Below are 18,342 nucleotides of genomic sequence, written 5' to 3' on the forward strand. Positions count from 1 at the left end.
GGAGTACATAACTGAACTCCAACATGCTGCACGGGAGGCCCATAGGGCCTACCCTAGTAAACACGTGGCATCAGCTAGTGGCGACCATGACCATACCAACCATCAGGCCATGCATTCAGTGGAAAACCTTTCACGCATCATACTGAGAGAAGGAATGCATATTCCGCCACCATACTCCACGAGAGGCCTGTCTAAGGCCTACTCAAAGCAGAGGTGGGGCGTGGCCAATGGTGGTACTGGAATTCACAAGCATCCTGCCAACATGTCAGCTAAAAAGGAGGCCTTATGGGGCCTTCGAGTTCAGCAACACTGAGTCTGTACCATATAAACACAAAACTGTACCAACATGTAAACTAAAAAGGAGGCCTTATTAGGGCCTACCATTTCAGTGGCACGTGGCACCAGCTAGTGAATATAAGGGAACCAAGCTTACAGGAAGCCAGCTCTAACCCAGTAACCTGAGCTAAAGCTACACATTCCAACAGGCATGTACCCAAATAAAAGTGACTACAGGGAACCAATAAATGCCAACATGGTCTAAGGGAGGCCTACCAGGGCCTACTACCTCAAACAGACACATAGCATAAACCTGTGGCAGTGTAAATTTATGTGAGCAAACTATGATCACCTAACGACAGCACTTGAAAAACACAAGCTGCTAAACTAGAAGGAGGCTAAAAGCATAAGAGCCTACATTCCAAGTTATATGCAATATAGCTGTTGTCAAGATCACCAAAGGGAGCTAATAGAAACCAGACTGCGAAAGCGGTTCTAACACTACCCTGAGTATGCAATCCAGCAGGTGATGCACTCAGTGACACAAATAAACCCTAACTGGGGAATATTAAAATAGTCACCACTCTCTCTAAATAGAGGCTAATGTCAAAGGCCTGCTATTATGAGAACAGGTGCTAACCTGTGGCAGCATTAAGGTAAAGTTCACATAACAAATGTAGGGACAAAAAGGCTAGAACTCAAAGCAAACACAACGCTTTGAAACACATGCCATTCAATAAGATAAATGTTCTCTCCAAACAGATTCGCAAATCTGTACTGAGCCCTAGAGGATGGAAGCTAAAAAGCTAGCGCAGTCAACTCAAAATTGAATAGAAATTCAAGTGGCTCAGCAGAAAACAGTTTTCATAGCATGAAAAGTTCTAGAAAGTGGGGCCTAGCATACACTGATAGCTTATCTACGCAAAGATAAGGGCCTACCACCTGAGAAAAACAGCACCAGGAAGTCTAAAAACAGTCTACAACCTTAGCTGTTAATCTCACCAATTGCACCTACATAAACAAGGGGACAATGAGCATACGGCCTAACAACTCCCTCGGGAGGAGGCCAGAACTAAGAACTATATAACCTAACAAGGGATGGTATACATAGGGTTATACATATAACACACCTAACCTAGCTCTGGCCTGGCTGCTAAGCTACGGGCCTTCTTCAAGGGCCACAAGCCTAGTGGAGCCTGGGCTTCACTTCCAAATCTCATGGATAAGAGAAAGAAAGCGAAGCTCACAAGCAAACAATGTCAGGCGGCCGATTAAGGCCGACCTAAACATGGATACTAACTGAAGTGACGAGTGCTAACTAAACTATAACTAAACTAAACTATTCTAGCAAACAGCAGATGAGAAGCTACTCTAAACAACAGGTGGCTAAGAGGCGGCCATTTTGTGGCCTGCACAATATAACGCCAACCTATCAAACTTCAGTTTGCCAAAAAAAACCCTACTTTTTCCGATTACACACTCAGGAAAAACTATACAGGAACACAAGGTCAACATATTTAGAAATATAGACCCAGCTCACTTTCCTGCGGCTCGAAGACCAAAGACTCCTCCTCCCATTTTCTTTAACAAGGAGGGATGGAATCTAGGGTTCTTTAAAGCCTAAAAGAGCCTCTCATTATCAAACCGAAAAAGCGGGCCGACAGAAATAATCACTATGGGCCCAGCCATCAGTCTTACCATAAGAAGTACCTGAGCATGATATATGTCTATAAAATATATATATATATACACATGCATATAAATAAACATATATATATATAGAATCATGGAAGAAGAAGAGGAGAGGGTAGATATAAATCGCAGCTGGGGGATCGATTACAAACGCAGCGGTGTTTACAATCGATCACCCAACTCACTCTCGGTTTTTCGGCTAGGGGTTTTTCCATGCCCTCCCGATCTCAAACGTGGAGATCCGGAAGGAATGGAAAACTTATGGGAGCTGCAACGTTTATGGACAGAAAGGAACCGCTCATCGAGCTGTCCGCGTGCGGCCCCTTTCTTAACGCACCCTCATGGCAGCCGCAGCCTGCCAGAAGCGTGTCCCAAAAACACCAGCAGCTCCGCATACACAGCAGCCAGAGGAGCGCTCGCTGCCAGACGTGATGACGTCAAACACGAAATGACTCGACAGTTTTAGGTGAAGTGTGTCCTGCTGCTGTTGTGGAGGCAGAGCTGCAGATATTTGTACCATGATAACATTAGTTAGACAGAACAAGAGCTGAGTAAACCTGATTCAAACACAATCTGTCTCTCTACTACAGACATTTAAAACATTAAAGAGATATTGATGTTTCAGAGTAATATAATGTATGTGTGATATGTGTGCAGTATGTCACTGTAGTGCAATAATAACCTGTTACAGAACAAACTTTGTCCAAGAATACACCGGCTGCATTTACACTGCAAGACTTAATATTTCAAAATAAAGATGTTTAAAATGTTCTACAAATAAATGAAGATGCTTGTTCTTCCACAGACGCTCACATAAACACTGTTTATTACACTGTTTCACTGATTCTGATCTCCAGTGAATAATGATTTCTCATTCACGTCCCTCACAAACTTATTGTACTGCTTGACATCTCAACATTGTTTATGTCTAAACTCAGTAATTCTGGAGTTTACATTCTGAAGAGTTCTGTGTTATTCCATGTGTTCAGAAAAGAGAGAGTGACGATGGGCTATAGAACTATTGATCAATAAAGCACGAGGTGGTTTTTCTGCACACTCATGAATCCTCTCATTATAACCAAAAACATGTACACACAAGTCTTTGACATCAGGAGTTTTTGCAGAGGTGCAGAATGAGAAACAGAGAGCACATACACTGCAGAGTTACTGAAGCGAGTCTGGCACACTATGCTGTCAGATGCATTATTACTATGTCAAATACTTGCAAATACAGAACTCATAATTTAAAAAGAAGAAACAAACAAGCTCAGCATAATGCAATATTGTTCTGAAAGAGACACAGAGAACCACAGTCAGCTGGGCTGAGAGTGCAAAAGTCACAATGCACTTTGCATAAAAAATGTGATGTAATTAGTTACTTTTTAGAGAGTAACACATTATTTTTGAAAGTAATGTTCCTTAACACTGCTGTTATTTATGTTTCTCAGTGATTTACTACTGATATAATTAACATCATACCTGCGTCACATTAATTGTTTAGTGTCTAATTCAAAAGATCTTGTAGAATCTTTTCAAACATCCACTGGAAAATATGTATATATTTACATTTGAATGGTTATAAAGGAAAAAAATATGACCTAAATGCTGTTTTTGTTGAAATTAAATAGTAGCATTTACTTTCATTTTAATTAAAATTATTCAGGTTTTTTGCCATGTGTTGAGTGGAGCAGAACCTTCACAAGTTTTGACCAAGTTTTCTTCATGTGTATTCTGTGATTTTCTGAAATCGATTTGGTTTGGATAATCACCCTTTTCAAATGATTTCCAGCATAAATGTCAGAGTTGTTTCAAAATGTTTCAGATCAGTGGACAGATCTCGAAGGGCTCGAGTGCTTCCATGCCCTGAATTCCCAACTTAGCTCAGTGTTTCCATCAGCTGCCCGGTTTGGAGATGTGCTGAGGTGTATTTATAGAGGAGGAATGTGTTGCTGCAAATAACCGTGTCAGAGTTAGGAACAGCAACAGATGTAAACTGAGAAACTAGATCTAAACACTAGATTAACAAACATTATTACAATATGTAAAAGATGACAAAATGCAAACACACTAACCATTTCTGGTGAAGTCTGGTTTATTGTCAGGTTTCACACGTTAGCAGTCGTCGGGTGGTTTGGCATGAGGTGAGGAGGAGCAGGACAGACGGTCTATTATTGACTCTCGGTCAGACACAAGCTTCTCCAGTCCGTGTCTGTGGTCGTGATGGAGGTAGAGCGTCCAGCGTCCAGCATCAACGGCCTCCAGCAGCACACAGAGATCTCTGCTGAATCTGAGGCTCCTCGCCGCAGCGATGTCAAAGTCTACAAGGAGTTCTGTGACTTCTACGTGCGATCGTGAGTCTGCTGCTTCATGCAGCTCCTGAATACTTCAGAAAGTGTTTGAAGAAGCACTTTATTTCACTGTCCTGTTCCGCATGTACATACATACCTAAACCCCTAAATCCAGTAGTTATCCTTATATTAACCAGAACTTTCTGTACTGTAACTGTAACAGTACTGTAAAATAAAGTGCAACCAAATATTTTTATTATTAAGTGCTTCAAGTAAACTAAATCATTCAGATACACATGAAAAATGTTCTCTGCATTTAGGATTTTGTAATACATACTTATAAACTAAGACTCAATTGTGACTCTTGGATGATAAATAGATGTAACATAGATAGGATGTAACATTTTGAAACAAATGTTTTTATATATTTTGGTTGCATTTGCGATATAATAAAATTGTAACTGGTTGTGTAAAATAGACACATAACATCATAATATCAATATATCGATCGATATACCCCTTAATCAAATCGTATGGTAATCGTATATATTTTTTGAGGTATCGGGCAAATATTGTATTGCTGGCTATGAGAATCGATATCACATCGTATCGTGATGACCTGTCCGAATTACACCCCTAAAATCAGTGGTATATAAAGTAAAGCCATACTTGAGTAAAAGTATAGATATCTTACCAGAAAATGACTTTGGTAGAAGTTAAAGTCACTGTTTAGAATATTACTTGAAAAGTTTAAAAGTTTTAAAGTATGTGATATTTTTATGAGAAGTAATTTTTTGATATTAAATGTACTTGAGTATTGAAAGTAAAAGTACAAGTAAATGTAAAATACAAAAGGAGCGAAGAAATATTATTAAAAATTGTTCTATACACAAGATTGTGTTCAGTTTTAACTCTTTCTTACATTTTGTTTCTTTGAATTAAAAAAATGGCTAAATGTTTATTTTAAGTTTTAACTATAAAAAATACTAATATATTCATGTAAACATTCATGTTAATTCGTAGTGCATTATAACTAATGTAAGAGACAACTTTACAATGTTAAAATGTTAATGTTGAAATATTTTCTATTTTAGAAAAATTGATGATTATCTAAAAAAAATGGTGTTACAGTGCTGATAAAAAAAGAAAGAACTGAAATCTAATACATTTCTGATTTATGTTTCTGTCGCTGCATGATGAGAATACAGATTAAATATGCAACTTCGCTGGATAATGAATGCATAACAGTGAACAAATGGACATAAACTAATGCAAATGAATGGTAACAATCGTGACATTAAACAGTTGGTGTTTTCGTCACATTGTTTTAACCGCTTGAGGTACTAATGTTAGCATCCTCTCAGCCTCGACGGCAAACATACTACTGTTCTCCACTAATGCAGCATCTACTCAACAAACTAATTACTTTATAATGATATGAAAACATGTACTGTAGCGTACACTGTATAACATACCGTTTTGTAGTCTATGTTTTAAATCTATTTTGGAAGTGTCGTGTTCTGTGCAGACGTCACGTGTCAAAACAAACTCCACGAGGCATCAGTGATAGTTTTTATTTCGCCTCTAGAGGCCGCTCTCGTACTGTATAATGACAGCGCACTCTTATCAGCCGCTCCAGCAACGGACGCAACCCGGAAAATGAAATCAACCGCGGTTGTGTGAGCACTTGTTTGCGCATGCTTGCTTGTAGTCGGTGTTCTTCCAACTTTATTTTGTAGTAAGTAACAAAAATGCTTTGGGAAAATGTATCGGGTCCGTGTATGTTTTGATCATTTCATTTCCTATTTAGAATGGAATAACGAGAAATGAAAAAACGGCTCATTTATTTGTTTTTCCACTTAGTTTAACAAATGGAAAATGAGATTTTGGGCCGATTTCTCATTTTTTGTTTGTGATTTACAAATCAGTTTATGGCTTTGATATTTCATTCGCACATGTGGGCGGTGCTGAAACGCCCCTTTCATCTGATTGGTCAAGCCGCGCCGTCTTCAGGACGGCCTTATTTCTGTCAGGTTGAATAAGAGTCGGTACGGCATTGGCAAATCATCCCACTTTACTAAGCTTTTGTCGCCATGCGAACCACCACTCACTGATATTTAAATCAGAAATGTGTTATATTTACTATATTTAGTGCTGCTGCGAAACTTCGCCTCTAATGTAGCCTAAGACACTTGAGAGATCACAAGTCAGAGAGAGAGAGAGACCTGAATAAATAATTGTGAAAACTGAAATTTAAAAGCGTTGTGTATTCAGTTCATGCGGAAAGAATGAGATAAAAAAAGATCACTGAATCAGTGAACTCGTAGGCTGCTGAATACCTGACAAAATTAGCAGGGTTAGTAGCAATAGGCTATTATAGGTCTTCAAATGAAATACGAATTAGGAATAGGAACTGTAACGTTAAAGTCATAGGCTAGAATACAGTGTCAATCTTTGGTTATAAAAAAATGTTGTTAATAGTTTACTTTGGATTAGAAATACAGTTCAGTAAAAATAGCAATTATATGAATTGTGAACTGAGGAGATTTTCTGCAGTGGTTCAAATTAATTTCAGTGTTAAACAAATAATCAAAAATTAATTTGACCATGCTGATTTAAAATTAATCGAATACATTAATCTACAAATTACATTTAACAGATTCTATCATATGTGGAATACAACTTAAAATCAACCCTCTTAACATTGTATATTAATTAGGCTGAACTTTTTAAAGTTATTTTTGTTACATGATTAATCGGCTGATGTTCATTCAGGAAGAGAGAGGAGTGGAAACACGAGTGATTGACTGATTCATTGCATTACTGATGACAATCCCCTATACATGATCTTTTACATTTTTCTGTTTTGTGAACTGTTTTGTTTCAATTGTTTCACAGTTTAATGTTTGTTAAAAAGCTCCTAGGCTTGCTCATACTTTACTAAAAAGCTCAAAGCTCATATGGACAACATGTCCTGCTGTCAGTCAACACGTGCACTTTTCCCTGAGCAATAACATTGGAAATGGCAGATAGTCTGAAGCCGGTTGATTGTGTCGTGGCTTCGCTCTCATCCGCTTCCAGTTATTTTACCTGTACAAAAACAGTCTGTTATGCTGCTTGATATTCCAACCTTAAATTTGTATTTGTAATTCGTTATTTGATTATCATAATCATAAACAAACTGGTTTGTAGTGCTAATAGTTTTACCATTTACAGCCCTTTTGTATTCTTCCAGTTATTTCCCTACAGCGGCGGATGAATCGAAAGTCTCTCACATTCACAGAAAACAGCTCACAACACAAGGTGGATAACAGCTCCCTCTGCTCTCGTGTTCTCACGGTCAAGATGCCGGTACAAAACAGGCAAACTAATCTCTAGTATACAGGCAAAAAAATCTTTTCAAGAATTAAATGAGTTTGAAGTTTGGAAATGTAAAGAGAAAGGGTGATCTGTACTGCTATATCTCTCTGTATGAAGCATAGACTTCATTCAGGCAACAGAAAGACAGATTTTTACTGAAAAAAGTCACAATACGTAATCATCCATCTGAGGTTACAGCATCCTGACGGACTGATAAACAGCTGATCAGTTCAAGACACTGTTTTCCATTTGAAGTGCAGTATGTATCAGACGCTCTGAGACTAGTCAACACTTGACTGACAGCTGTGTGCTGAACAGATGAAGCCATATTCACAGATCTACATGCCACACATGCTTCTCCAGAGAGACACCAGACGATCCTCGAGCGGTCTGACCTTCACAGAGAGCAGCTGGAGAAACATACTGAGAAACTACTGTGATATTCTTCATTATCTCAGCACAGTGAGTGCTGGTTTAGATGCTTTTATCCAGTGACTCTTTACAGTCCACAGTATCTGTGGCATAATCACACTTACCACAGAACACAGTAATGATCTGACACGCACAGGATTGTGGGATATCATAGGCAGAGATCAGATGACGTTAAGTCACTATAGACAGATGAGACACGATCACTGGATCCAGACGTGACATCTTCCCTCATCAGTGTACATACAAGTCTTTGCCACAAAAACTAAATTCAGGTCCTCTTCATTCCAATGATTCAGTCTTTAAGTCGCTCATTTAGATCCTCTTATTAATTCATTCAAACCTGAGCAGCAGTTCTGAGCTATTATTGATGTTTCTTCATAGCTCGATGTTTCTAATCTGTTTTCTACACTACAGTATTTGAGGAATCAGAAGATGATCTTTGTCTCCACAGCAACATGACGAACGCTTTGGCCCACGCGGTGTGTGAGTGCTGTAAGAGCGGCTTCACGCCGACGGAGAAGATGGTGAACAGTAACGGAGAGCTGTACCACGAGCAGTGCTTCGTCTGCGCCCAGTGCTTCCAGCAGTTCCTGCACGGCCTCTTCTACGAGGTCAGACACGCCATCATCTCTCCAGAGGTTTATGGGTTCTTTGTGAGGATATAATGCTATCTCTCATCTGAACTAATGACAGAAACAGTGAAAGCTGCTTCACCACTGCTTCAATATCAACCCGCCGTTAGTTAGACAAAAGAAATGATTTGTTTTTCCAGTTTTCCAGTTATTTTTTCTAGACATTATTCAGATTTTGCCTGGAGTCACAGTCATTCTCTAAAGAGACTCGAGCGCTCTAACAGGCACTGAGGGCAGCAGAACATCAACTGCTTTAATAACAGTGTCAGTTATGACCTTTTCCCTTGGGCATCAGTGAAAATAAGGTAGATTTTCATTTTGCTCATGAAATTTTTATTTTAGAGATTTCCTTTGTACAACATAAACATGTGAGCTGTAAGATGCAGGTCATTCTGCAGCTTTTAGAAAATGAAAAAGGCTGTGCTGTGATTTAAGGAGGTATTTCTAGAAAGGTTATAAAACTTGGATTTGTTTGGTTTTGAAGGATGAATGTTTTATCCTGACCCAAACCAACTAACACCACAAAGCATCTCTGAATTCATTACTCAGTGATGTTTGTGCTAATGTTTTCCCACCAGAAATGATGTCATTTCCTGGAGGATGATGTCACTAAGGACCGGGTTTTATTAGTTAAAAGGATTTTGCGAAGGACAAAACACGATGCAAAGTGGTGTTGAAGACACATAAAATTTAATTTGATCATCAATTTAAAAAAAAATTCCAAGAAAACATGTTTTGTTTAGATGTTAATCATTTTAATTTAAAAAAAGGGAACGAATGAAGAAACACTTGGAATGCTCTTAATAAACTAATGTTTTTTATCGTAGAAGCAAAAAAAGGCAACATTCACTCAAACCCAAGTAGTGAAGTTGACTTTATTATGAAAAATAGTTCTTACAATTTCTGTTTCCATAAGTTGTGAGTTTTACAATCTTGTCTAAGACATTTATAATGGGGAGATGTGAATATGTACCGAATTGTAGGAATAATAATGTGTTTCTACATGTGACGCATGTATCCTGCACTTGCAGTTTGAAGGCAGAAAATACTGCGAGCATGACTTCCAGATGCTGTTCGCTCCCTGCTGTCATCAGTGTGGTGAGTAAACACACCTGAGCATGTGTTAAACTGATCAATCATCTAGAGTAACACGCTGTGATCGCCATCAGTGTGAATGAGCCTTGAGCTGTCTGTAGGTTGTAAACTGTGACTCTGTAGAGCTATCAATACTTGCTCCATTTGTTTGAATCCTGGGTAAAAGGTGTGATGCGTGTAGCTGTGTGATTGGTTGTGTCCCCAGGCGAGTTCATCATTGGCCGTGTGATAAAGGCCATGAACCTCAGCTGGCACCCCGAGTGTTTCTGCTGTGATCTCTGTCAGGCCGTTCTCGCCGACGTGGGCTTTGTGAAGAACGCAGACAGGTGAGTCTCACAGCTGGGTAATTCAGAGAAAACAAGGCATTGAATGTAAACATGAATGTGATTTAAATTCAGATTCAGCAAATATGATTTTCTGCCCGACAGACATTTGTGCCGTCCGTGTCATGACCGTGAGAAGGCTCATGGTCTGGGGAAGTACATCTGCCAGAAATGTCAGGCCATCGTTGAAGACATTCCTCTGATTTTCAAGAACGATCCGTACCATCCTGACCACTTCAGCTGCAATAACTGCGGGTGAGGAAACGTACAAACACACCAGTGACCGGACGGATGAGAGTTTCTCATTCAGCAGATGAAGCAGGAGTTTATCCAGTTCCTCTTTCCATAAAGATGTTTTATCAGAGCTGGACTCGAACACTTATACGGTTCAGAGCGCGTTCGCACCGTCTAGTGACGCATCTGAAGTATCTGTGGTAAAGCCGAAGAAAGTTCATTTGATGAACAAGGAATAAAGCATTTAAAATTAATTCATAAAATTCATAAACTGCCTATGACAACGGTTACCCAAAGAGATGGAAAGTTGTGACTAACAGGGAAGTTCATGTTAATTATTTCCTGCATAATGAATTAATCACATGATCTCCATCTGTTGTCCATGGTGGAAAAAACATGATTTTTTTTCAGTTTAAGAAATAAATAGTAGTAATATGTACCTTTAACGAATAATAATAATAGCACTTTTCTAAAGGTTGTGATGTTTCTGCTTGTTCGGTGTGTGTGTGTGTGTGTGTGTGTGTGTGTGTGTGTGTGTGTGTGTGTGTGCAGTAAGGAGCTGACGGCGGACGCCAGGGAGCTCAAAGGCGAGCTGTACTGTCTGCCGTGTCATGATAAGCTGGGCGTGCCGATCTGCGGCGCCTGCAGGAGACCCATCGAGGGCCGTGTGGTCAACGCCATGGGCAAACAGTGGCACGTGGAGGTATTTCATTACAACGTTTCGTTTACAAAATGCCCAGAAATATATTCTGATCTTTAAACGATTAATCATCATTGAATCATCATCTAAAGCTTGGGATCTTTACCTGTTACCCTCATTCTTTCATGCACGTGTGTGTTTGTGTGTTCGCAGCATTTTGTGTGTGCTAAATGTGAGAAAGCGTTTCTCGGTCACCGGCACTATGAGCGCAAGGGCTTGGCGTACTGTGAGACTCACTACAACCAGGTACAGTCTGGAAATGACCTGTTATTCACTGCATTATTCATCTTCATTACACTTTTGCAAAATAAATACAAAACATGAATGAATTATTCAGTGTACCAAGATCAAGACATGAATACATCAATATCAGCATTATGAAACAGATGCTTGCTGTCTGTTCAGTTTATACACAAGTCGCTCAGGCGGTTTACTTCAAATCATTGTTGGAATACTGTAGTAACATAAAGATGTTCAGATTTCTCATGAAGCATTCAAAATGTGAAAGGAGTGATCAGGCCCTGATAGAGATGACAGGTATGAGACAGGCGGGTGTAGAAAAACCTACAGAGGCACACCGGTGCCTACGAACACCGGACAGTCCCAGATATTCTGCTCATGATCTGAATGTGTGTGTCACATCTGTGTTCCAGCTCTTCGGAGACGTCTGTTACCACTGCAACCGCGTCATTGAGGGAGACGGTGAGACAGTTTGATATAAACTCTTTAACACTGCTCAACATTTGCATTATATGTATAATGATCTCAGGATGTATACTGAAGAGCTCACATGTACGCTTGATTCTTCTCTTTTGTCTGAAAGTCGTGTCTGCGTTGAATAAGGCCTGGTGTGTCAAATGCTTCAGCTGCTCCACATGCAACTCCAAGCTGACACTCAAGTGCGTACGATTACTGACATTAAAACACATTCACATTCGACTCATACAAACCAATTAATCAGGGAGATTGGGGCTAGTTGTCACTTCACTGGATATTTCTCATGGTAGTTTCAAATCAGTTTCTGTACAGACGCAATCCTCAAAGCTGGCATGAAATCAAAACTGACCCTCTGTGTGTTACTGGTTTTATAGTGAACAGTTCCTCCATGCATATATTAATTTTGAACTCATAATCTTTAATGAAAGTGTCATAGCCTCACAAGGTTGTGTGTATTCAAGCCAGTCACGTATGGATTTAATCAAGTCCTGCAAATAACACATTAATAACACAAATAATCGAAGTCCAACAGAGGAGGGTGGGAAGAGGCTTAGGTGGGGGATGCAGGGTCAGCACATGAGCCAGGGCGGAGCAACCAGCGGGAGAATCCAGGCAGGAGACAATGGAGGCAGATTCCAGGGAGGAGTTAAAGGTAGGAGAAGCCAGGGGGAATCCCCAGGAGCCATGGTGGACTTTTCAGACGCAACCAGGGTGATGACCGACTAAGACGAGGCCGATGGTGATGGAGACCCAGACGGAGCCGAAGAGACAAAGAGTCAGAGCGACACTGAAGGTCCTGAGACCAAGACAGAGCCTCTGGGAAGAGCGGTCGAGGTGAAGCTAGGTTGCCGGAGGACTGAGGTGAAGCCGGAGCCTGACGGAGACAAAGAAGTGGAGGGATGAGTTGCAGACAAAGGCCTGTAAGTTCATTGGAGATGGCAGAGCAACGACTGACCAAAAGGGCAAGGAGCAACGGTGGAGCCGACTGTTCGACGTGCCGAGGTCAAGTGATGGGCACGGATGTTTTATGCGGAACAAACTGGTCGACAGTCCAGCTGAGCAATCAGCCCAAGGCAAATTCACAAAGCACCAAACAGACACAGCAGGAGGAGATGAAGGGATGACGAGAGGCTGTGCAGAAGGACTGGGCAGTGCATGGAGGGGTTTAACAAACAGACTTCTCAGGAATGGCCTCCTTGGCCGACTCGGGATGGGGGGGGATGTGGGGGCACTGCAGTGTGACTGCAAAGGACACTTTGGTTGCCCAACCAAGGTTGCCCAATATTAAGGAGGGTGCTCTAAACTTTTTCACCATAAAGTCGAAATGAAAGGGAAGGTGGGGCTTGAATTTGTCAAACCAATTTTTGCCAACTAAACTCACATAGGGTCAGAAACACTCGTTTTTTCCTGATCTGTGCTTCAGCTGCTGTCTGTCTGTGCTGCTGTTCAGGGATAAGTTTGTGGAGATGGATCTGAAGCCCGTGTGTAAGCGCTGCTATGAGAGAGTGCCAGACGAGCTCAAGAGACGCTTGTCCAGGCGTGAACAAGACAACAAGGACAAGAAGAAGAAGATGCCCATCTGTCTGTGATGATACCTGCCATCACAACACTTCAGCGGTCAGTGCTTTTAACTTCCCTAAAGGCATAAAAATGAAGCTTCTCTCATCATTTACTCTCTCTCATGCCGCCTAATGGGCCTCATTTATAAATTCTAAACCTCTAAACCTAGAGTGTGCGTATGCTAAAATCCACGCCAATGTTCATATTTATAAAAATGGTCTTTAACTTGGAAAAGTGCTTCGCGCCATGACAGGGTTTAAGCAGACATACACACTTTTCCTTAAAGTCGGAGTACAGCAGGTATTTGGAAATTAAAGCAATTCTTGCCACTCACCATTCTCAAGTAAAGGATTTACTTTGACTGGTGCTCTTTTATATGCTAATGATATTAACTAAGTGGCGTTTACAAGGCAGAGATCTGAAAGCATTCAGCTGCGCACAATTTCAAGATCATTTGCGATTTATAAATTTCACATCTGGAAAAGAGGCACGTTTTTTCACATTTGAGAAATGATCTTAAGATCAAATGTAGGACGGTTTCTATGCAACATTTTATAAATAAGTCGCCAGATGTATATGAGGTTCTTTCTTCAGATAAACACAAATGAAAAATAATATATGTAAGTATACGGGACCCCCAAAGGTGACGCTTCAAAAACCACACAGAATGAACATGACGGGAATCCATACAAGCCTAGTGGATGAATCAATGTCTTCTGAAGCGAAACGATAGTTGGGAATGAACCATCACTTCCAGCTGTCATATATGTGTTCTCTTGATGTGAACGTCAGCATGTTGTGTAGTGTGATGCAAGCGTGTTGTGAAACTCACGGGAAGTGACGTCCTGGGAAGTGCGTTTCTCTCCCTGAGATTCAGAACATGTGCACGTCTACATCATGAACGCATTTTTTTTTCTCTCTCTCTCTCACACACACACACACACACACACACACACACACACACACACACACACACACGCACACACACACACCCCCCACCCCCTATCGTTTGGCTTCAGAAGACATTGATTCATCCACTGGGCTCTTATGGATTAGACATGTTCACTTTTTTGAAGGTCCCGTTTCCGTCGACTCACAGAGATGGACTGTTTCTTTAAAAAAAATAAAGCCATATACTCCTGGAACGGCATGAGGGTGAGTAAATAAGAGAAGCTTCATTTTTGGGTGAACGATCCCTTTATTTAATTAAATATAAAATTCCAAAAGCTAAGGGTTTTTTTTAACTCTTTAGCTTCTCTTATAAAGAAATTCAGTTTGTGATATATTATTTGTAGTCATGTGAGCGCTAATGACTCACTGTCATTTTGAGCACAAACAACTTCTCTGTTATGTTGAGTTGAATGATTGACTGAGCTGTTAAACTGTGTTTGCAGGAGAGAAACGTGAGACTTCACTGCCGAACGGACTCGAGCATCTGATACACTCACTGGCTACACAGTGTTCATGTGTGGTGGATTTCATCTTGTTTGTGTAGAATCTGTTTTGAGCCTCATCACAGCTGAGATTGAGATTCATTGTAGTACAGTCACTTCAGAGGTGTGTTCATGAACATGAGGATATATGCAGTCCTATGTTCTGTTGTGCTGTTTAATTCCTCTTGATTCTGCTGAATTGTATTTTATGTGTGGATGTTTATATTGTTCAGCTGCAAAAACACAATAAAATGCTTTACTGTAACAACATGTCTACTATTACACTGAAAGCAAGCGCTACATGTAGAGTCCTGGTCGAGCAAAGACTGAAAATAAATCTGCATTGTTTATCCTTTTGATCATTCATTCCAAACATTTACAGATATCTATCCTTTCATTGAAGTAAAACATGTGGAAGGAAAATCTCCTGAAATTAAGTTGTTTTTTTCTCTAACACACGTCAGCCATAATTAATGACACACTTTTATTCAATACTTTTTGAAACCTCCATTTGCCATGACAGTCTTCTTCTATAATGTCTGATGAGTTTGGAGATCAGAGATCATTCCTCCATACAGAACATCCTCGGATCCCTGTTTAATACTCTCTCCTCTTCAGTTTTCTATAGGATTCAGGTCAGGGGACTGGGACGGTCATGGATGGTCTGATTTTTATCATCTTTAGATGACTGGAACTTCTTAATTATTGTCCTGATGGTGGAAATGGGAAATTTCAATGTTTTAGCCATTTTATTAGTTTTTTATTTTGTGAAAATCTTTTTCTCCACATCAGAATTATATTCTGTGGTTTTACTCATTGTGATGAATGATTAAGGGAATTTGGCCTTGGTGTTTCCTTATATTTATACTCATGTGGAACAGGAAGTCATGGCTGGGCAATTCCATGTTCCTAGTCACTCTGGTGTGCTAAAAACATAAATATGAAGGGAAATATACTTCAGAGATATTTTACGCATAATTATTTCTAGTAATATTTTCTAATAATTGTGGCCAATGTGTATTAGAGAAAAACTACAGGAGAGCTTCACTTTATCCAGTAGAATTTCCCTGATTTATCATCAATAATGACACTGAATAAATAGTGAAACAACTTTATTTTGTGTTCAGGAGACTAAAAATATAAAGCGTCACTGCTGTTTTTGTGGGAGCTCATGTTGGACAGAGGCAGTACAGCAAAACTGTGTTTCAGCTTTATCTGAAACACTGCTGGTGTGAAATATGCTGAAATAGACAAAATACAGACTTATAACAAAGAAAGTCAACCTTGAAAAAGTCCTTGTAAACTCAACCCACACTGAGGTAACTCTGGGATAAACAAGTTTTCATAGTAAAAGTAAATTATTTTTTTGCAAAGCATACATTTTATTGTCAACTAATTTATTAACAAACAGGACAAAAATAAAACCACCGCATATACAAGATCTCACATTTATACAACAGGAAACATGATCTCAGACATGATGAACAGTAGTTTGCCAAACGTAGAAAAGTTTAGAGCTGTCCACAGTCTGTGATGGTTATGGTTTTAGTGGGTTTACCGTCCTTAGTGCCCAGCTCTGCTATTCTCTTCACCACATCCATGCCATCTTTGACAAAGCCGAAAGCCACGTGCTTGAAGTCCAAGTGCTCTGCTTTCTTGAGGGTGATGAAGAACTGCGAGCTGTTGGTGTCTCTGCCGCGGTTGGCCATGGACAGCAGGCCCGGGCCCGTGTGCCTCACGTCAAAGTTCTCGTCCTCAAACTTCCCTCCGTAGATGGATTTTCCTCCAGTCCCGTCCCCGTTGGTGATATCGCCGCCCTGAGAGACAACAGAGCGGCACACTTGAGTAGCTGGCAGCTTGAACTTTAAATTGGGCGCCAGAAACCAGAGTTATAAAAACGCTCCAGAACTGCTGCTTTTATCTAGCATGAGATGTTTATTCCATAATGTTAAATATTAGCCAAAATTACCTTATCAGTCTACATGTTAACATTTACAACACTGTGTGTAAAAATATGGGTCGATCTTTGCATTGATCTGAACAAAAACGGCAGATGCTCTGAATGAAAATGCAAACTTACTCTCTGACCATAGATGGCGCTTATGAAACAGCAGAAATATAGCGGTTACCCCTGTAAACAAAGCAGCGCTGCACTTATAAACTACTTTAATAGGGGCCGTTCACACAGAACGTGTTTTCCATTCCAAGCGCTACTTTCCATTGCTTTTCTATGTAAAAAGTACTAGACGGACATCATTGCGCTCGCGTCTTTTGGAGTGTTTTGTGCCTGACACAACGTTCTAAAAATGCACAAGTAAAAAAAAAAAAAAAAAAAAAAGTTAAAGGAAGTTCAACTTTTAAAAAAAGCATTTGTATAGTGCATATATTAAACAAAATGCTCTTCTCGAAGTTCATTTTGGTAGCCGACTAATGAGTTTATGGACATTGAACGGCTTTTCTGAGGTAAAAGTGACAGTAAATGTGACATTTTTACAAGCTGCTATTATATGTGTGATGATACGGATTTCGGCACACTGCACTGTATCTTTCAACATTCCTTCAGATGTTCATTCATGTTTATTTCATGTAGTAACTAGTAAACGAAAGAGATGGTTCACATGCGCTGTGTTTTTACTTTGATGAAATAAACGTGAGCGCTGCATGTTTCAAATCATCGCTTTTTTAAGTTTAATTATTGTGATTCCTCTTTTTCCATCCCCAAATGTAAGACATCTTGAAATGATAATTAAAGACTTTTCTTATACCATTTACGCCCTTTTATGGCCTTGAGTTAGTTAAAACTACATTTTCTTAGATTTCTAGATTTCATAACTCTTTCCCCGCCATTGACGGAATTTTCGGGCTTTTCATGTTTTCACTGTTATACGGTAGGGGGCGCTATTAAACATCTTCTGAAAGAGTACAGAATCTTTTGATCAAAACAGGTGAAGAAGTTTAAGCAGAAGGTCTTGTGATATACTGCATGTTCAGATATTCATACAACAACATTTTCTGGTGGCCATCAAACGTTTGTGAAAATGAGCAAAAATGCTGGCGGTGGCTGGCAACTTTTCAAAAAACGCTGGTGGGGAAAGAGTTAAGGGCCTGTGGGGACATGCTGTGTTTTCATATATCTATGTTTTCTTCCTCAAGGGACTGTCAGTAAAGTCTAATGACCGTAAGCAGGTGCGGCCTCACCTGACACATGAAGTCAGGGATGATCCTGTGGAAGACGGAGCTGTGGAAACCGAAGCCCTTCTCGCCCGTGCACAGAGCCCGGAAGTTCTCTGCCGTTTTGGGAACGATGTGAGCGAACAGCTCCATGACGATTCTCCCAGCAGGCTCGCCATCGACCCCCATATCGAAGTACACCACAGGGTTGGTGTCTTGTGAAAGCGCCTCGGCCATAGACATCTGAGCGCAGTCAGCCCGCGACATGAGGCTCTGGCAGTCGACGAACGCTCGTCTGAAGGACTCGGCCAGCTCTGGAGTCTTGAACTTGGCCGCGAGCTGCTCGACCTTCCCGTCTCCCTCTGTTTGTGGAAACACACACATGTGAACAACACTGCCAAGCACAGTTTCCAGCGGATGTGATGCGGT

The 18,342-nt window shown here is 40.3% G+C and overlaps 2 protein-coding genes across 7 annotated transcripts in view; one reads left to right on the top strand and one right to left on the bottom strand.

The window, feature by feature from the left end:
- Positions 1-3,962: 3,962 nt before the first annotated feature.
- Positions 3,963-15,010, top strand: lims2 (LIM and senescent cell antigen-like domains 2). Of its 2 annotated transcripts, XM_051906408.1 has the most exons (11): positions 4,172-4,319; positions 8,500-8,659; positions 9,712-9,778; positions 9,981-10,101; positions 10,204-10,353; positions 10,885-11,035; positions 11,186-11,278; positions 11,686-11,734; positions 11,856-11,931; positions 13,200-13,366; positions 14,704-15,010. In XM_051906408.1, the coding sequence occupies exons 1-10, from the start codon at positions 4,189-4,191 to the stop codon at positions 13,336-13,338; spliced, it is 1,137 nt and encodes a 378-aa protein (XP_051762368.1). In that variant the 5' UTR covers positions 4,172-4,188; the 3' UTR covers positions 13,339-13,366; positions 14,704-15,010. The 2 variants fall into 2 exon arrangements, 1 of the variants encoding a protein (XP_051762368.1); XR_007931708.1 differs by lacking the exon at positions 11,856-11,931 and having other exon boundaries at positions 3,963-4,319.
- An 829-nt stretch (positions 15,011-15,839) lies between these two features.
- Positions 15,840-18,342, bottom strand: part of ranbp2 (RAN binding protein 2) — a 36,122-nt gene continuing 33,619 nt past the window's right edge. For all 5 annotated transcript variants that reach the window (XM_051906401.1, XM_051906399.1, XM_051906403.1 and 2 more), the window contains 2 exons: positions 17,941-18,275; positions 15,840-16,559 (listed from right to left, as the gene is read on the bottom strand). In XM_051906401.1, the coding sequence (XP_051762361.1) occupies positions 16,254-16,559; positions 17,941-18,275 (641 nt within the window). In that variant the 3' untranslated portion in view covers positions 15,840-16,253. The remainder of the gene's footprint in view (positions 16,560-17,940; positions 18,276-18,342) is intronic.

The sequence above is a fragment of the Ctenopharyngodon idella genome, chromosome 9, assembly GCF_019924925.1.
Source record: "Ctenopharyngodon idella isolate HZGC_01 chromosome 9, HZGC01, whole genome shotgun sequence".
NCBI lineage: Eukaryota > Metazoa > Chordata > Actinopteri > Cypriniformes > Xenocyprididae > Ctenopharyngodon > Ctenopharyngodon idella.

What these genes read in the sequence shown, in the direction of transcription:
- lims2 (XM_051906408.1), top strand. Translation starts at nt 4,189, where the DNA reads ATGGAGGTAGAGCGTCCAGCGTCCAGCATCAACGGCCTCCAGCAGCAC. An exon ending in TCCCTGCTGTCATCAGTGTG is followed by an intron (nt 9,779 to 9,980) that starts GTGAGTAAACAC and finishes TTGTGTCCCCAG; the next exon opens with GCGAGTTCATCATTGGCCGT. An exon ending in CCGCGTCATTGAGGGAGACG is followed by an intron (nt 11,735 to 11,855) that starts GTGAGACAGTTT and finishes TTTGTCTGAAAG; the next exon opens with TCGTGTCTGCGTTGAATAAG.